The 3203-nt window shown below is 29.6% G+C and overlaps 2 protein-coding genes across 2 annotated transcripts; one reads left to right on the top strand and one right to left on the bottom strand.

Moving 5' to 3' along the window:
• Chro.10340 (hypothetical protein) lies at window positions 1–222 on the bottom strand (the record flags this gene model as incomplete). Its single annotated transcript, XM_660182.1, has 1 exon — window positions 1–222. A coding segment is annotated over one exon (222 nt), but the record flags the coding sequence as incomplete, so codon positions are not given.
• A 246-nt stretch (window positions 223–468) lies between these two features.
• On the top strand, window positions 469–3123 carry Chro.10341 (hypothetical protein). The annotated part of the gene is made up of 1 exon (XM_660181.1): window positions 469–3123. One exon carries the CDS (start codon window positions 469–471, stop codon window positions 3121–3123), a length of 2655 nt encoding a protein of 884 aa, XP_665273.1.
• The last annotated feature ends 80 nt before the right edge of the window (window positions 3124–3203 follow it).

The raw sequence follows: 3203 nt of genomic DNA, 5'->3' as shown, positions 1-3203 counted from the left end.
TTCAATCAGAAGTTCCAGAATAACCCCAATTTTTTTTTCTCTTGAAAACTTACCCAATTCATCATCTTCTAACCCACTAACCAAACTATTGATTGCAGCATTTTCAAAGACATCCTTCCCAACTATATCAGAATCGTCTGATAAATCAGATTGATAGGCATTTCCATCGGTCATCAAAAGCCTTAAGATGCTTAACTTCTTCTTCTTTCTCCGTTTCCCCATTTTATTTTTATTATTCCAATTTAATTAATGTTTTTTCAAAATACTCGTCACCAAGATTAACCGCCAAAATTTGGCGCTCAGTTTTTTGCTGACATTAAGAGATATAAATAAATTTGAATAAAAAAAGATTTATAAGGACTCCAAGAAAGAGAAGGAAGGAGTATTTTGAATTATTTTTCATTAGATGAGTGCGAAATACTGACCTGTGACTTTGAGTTTTGGAATTTGGAGTGAAACTCTTAAGAAATGAAAAGCAAGTCAAAATTGCAAGTTGATGTTGAGGCCAAGGCTGAAGCTGAGGTTGAAACTGAAACTGAAACCGAGTCAGAGACTATTGCTTCTGATTTTAAAGTAAAGATTAAAGGAATGAAGAGTAATCGGTTTAAATTTGAAAGTTACATTAATCGACTTTCTTCTATTGAGTTAAAGGTTGGAGAGGATAAAATTTGGAATTTCAGCTCAGAAAATGTTGAGGAAGATAAGTGGTATTCTGAAGACAATTTTCAAGATCAAAAAATGGATAGTTCTGAGTCTGAGGTAGAGGATTACTCAGAAATTGCTCTTGAACAGCAAGTAAAAGAACAACTTTCTAAGACTGCTTTCGGAGATAGCCTAAAATACTGGGAGGGAACTGTCAGATATTCAGAATTTGTCGATTTGGTTAGAATTTTGAAGCCATATAGGCACTCTCTTGTCCATATTATTCAACACTTGGAGTTTATTATTAAGGAACTCACACATAGAATTAACGAATGTGAATATCCTGAAACTGCTGAAGCTATTTCTTTTCTAATTGGAGCATTAGCTAAAGACACACGCCTAGAACTTTTTCCTATGCTTCCAAAAATATTTGAGGCTCTATCTATTCGTTTAGAAACTCCATTTAATGAGGTATCTATTACTGGTAAAGGAGGAGTTGGGTTATATAATGAAAAAGTTATTCAGTCAGTATTTTCTTGTACTAGTACTATATTCTTTTATCTTTCAAGCTATATTTTGAAAGATTTAACTAATTATCTCTCTATTTACAGGAAATGGATATACCACAGTAGCTCCGTAATTAGACATTTCTCATCTGAATCAATTGCATATGCTCTTAAAAAGAGCAAAGAACCGGATATTATTAAGTCTTTGGATATTATCTTTCAATTTTCATTCAATGAATATAATCATGTTTCCACAAAGACTGACTTTTTGAATAAATGGTTATCTGAAGTAATTGTTAATGTCGTATTTTCAATTAATGGATGTATCTCAAATCAAGGGAATCTTGTCCTTAGATACTTATATAGACATCTTGGATTTGGACTCCAAATTGAGCCTAAATACTTATTCAATCAAAATCAATCCTTTCAAGAAGATCAAGAAATTATTTCAAGCTTTCTAACTTCCATTAATGATGGAGAAAATGTTCGAAATTATAACTTTAAGAGTTCTTGTAATTTTGATTTCAGAAAATCATTTACTTCTCTTAACCTTATTCTAAAAGATATTCTTAATCAAATCAATGATCATATATCAGATACTGGTAACGTGGAAAGTCTTCAAGAAATTCTGAGTACTTTATTATCCATTTACTTAGAAATTTTGGACTCTTCTTTCCCTAATTCTTCCAAATTTCATTCTAATTCTGATTTTAATATCGAGTATATAACTCTTCATTTAATTACATGTATTCAAATGATTACAAATACTTGTCATTATCAGGTTAATAGTACAAATCTTCGTTCAGAGTCTTCTGCTTATAAGAAAAAGAGGTTCAGATTCAACTTTGGTATTATTATTTTACATTTTATTTTAGCTAATATAAAAAATGGAGTATTTGAGAAATTTTATATTGAAATTAATCAGTCTCAAACTGAGTGGTCTCTATTATTTTCCCAGCTTATTGTGTCTTATATGGACTTTGTATCAAAAATTACTATGGATGGAACCATTCTCCATGATTCCAGTTGTATACATGCTTTGGCTTATTCTGACTTTAAATTATCACAAAGTAATTCATTCATTAAGATTCTTTCATCTACTGTCTCATCTTTAACTTTTCTTGCTTCTAATAAAGGATCTTTCAACTCTCATCCTTGGATTTGGCTTAAATCAATATTTGAAATCTGTAAAGATACTAAACAAGTCGAAAATAGATCTAACTTAATTATATTGGTAATGAACTCAGCTTTAAACATTCTTCCCATATTTAATAATAAAAACCACTATTATAATGAATTTGAAAGTTTTATGAATATTATTTTAGAGTACCAAAAATTCCTTTTGGAAGATTTTCTCAAATCCAATAACTCTAATTATGAACCAAGTCTCAAAATATTATCTAATATCTCCAAGTTTATCGCCCAAGATGATTCATTTGGTACTAAAAGTCTATATTTGAATAATTCTGACTTATCTATCTTAATTTTAAGAAATTGCAAATATGTTATTGCTAATCAAGACTTGGAACTATGTAATCTTTACATAGTATTAGAATTACTTGGCTATTTCTGTTTAGAAAACCAATACATTTTCAGTTCAAATCTAGATACCAGCCTTCTTCAAGACCTTAAATCTAGTTTGCTTCTAATATATACAAAACTATTTAAATTAAAACTTGACAGCGATTTGAGAATTTTAGATACTTTTGAAACTTTAGAATATATTCAAGTATTCAAGTTGTTTTGCTTAGTATTCTCAAGATTAGATATGAATCAAATTACTTTGATAAAAATGACTACCAAAATAAAATTCTGGATGAATTTGAATGATCTTTCATCTTCAAGCATGTTGAAAGATTCTATTTCAAGTATTTCTACTATTCCATTGCAATATGATTTAGAGATTATCACAATCGTGCATATTCTATTTAAATCCAGGCTTGGAAAAATCTCCAGATTCCATGGACTTAAATAATCCAGAACTAATGAGTAATCTGGAAGATATTTCACTCTATGGGATATTAAAACCTATTTCTGAAGTTTGGAAAGAAACCT

This window comes from Cryptosporidium hominis (assembly GCF_000006425.1).
Source record: "Cryptosporidium hominis TU502 chromosome 1 CHRO011087, whole genome shotgun sequence".
NCBI classification, from domain to species: Eukaryota; Apicomplexa; class Conoidasida; order Eucoccidiorida; family Cryptosporidiidae; genus Cryptosporidium; species Cryptosporidium hominis.
The sequence above is the reverse complement of the archived record's forward strand: the minus strand, read 5'-3'. Positions and strand labels throughout refer to the sequence as shown.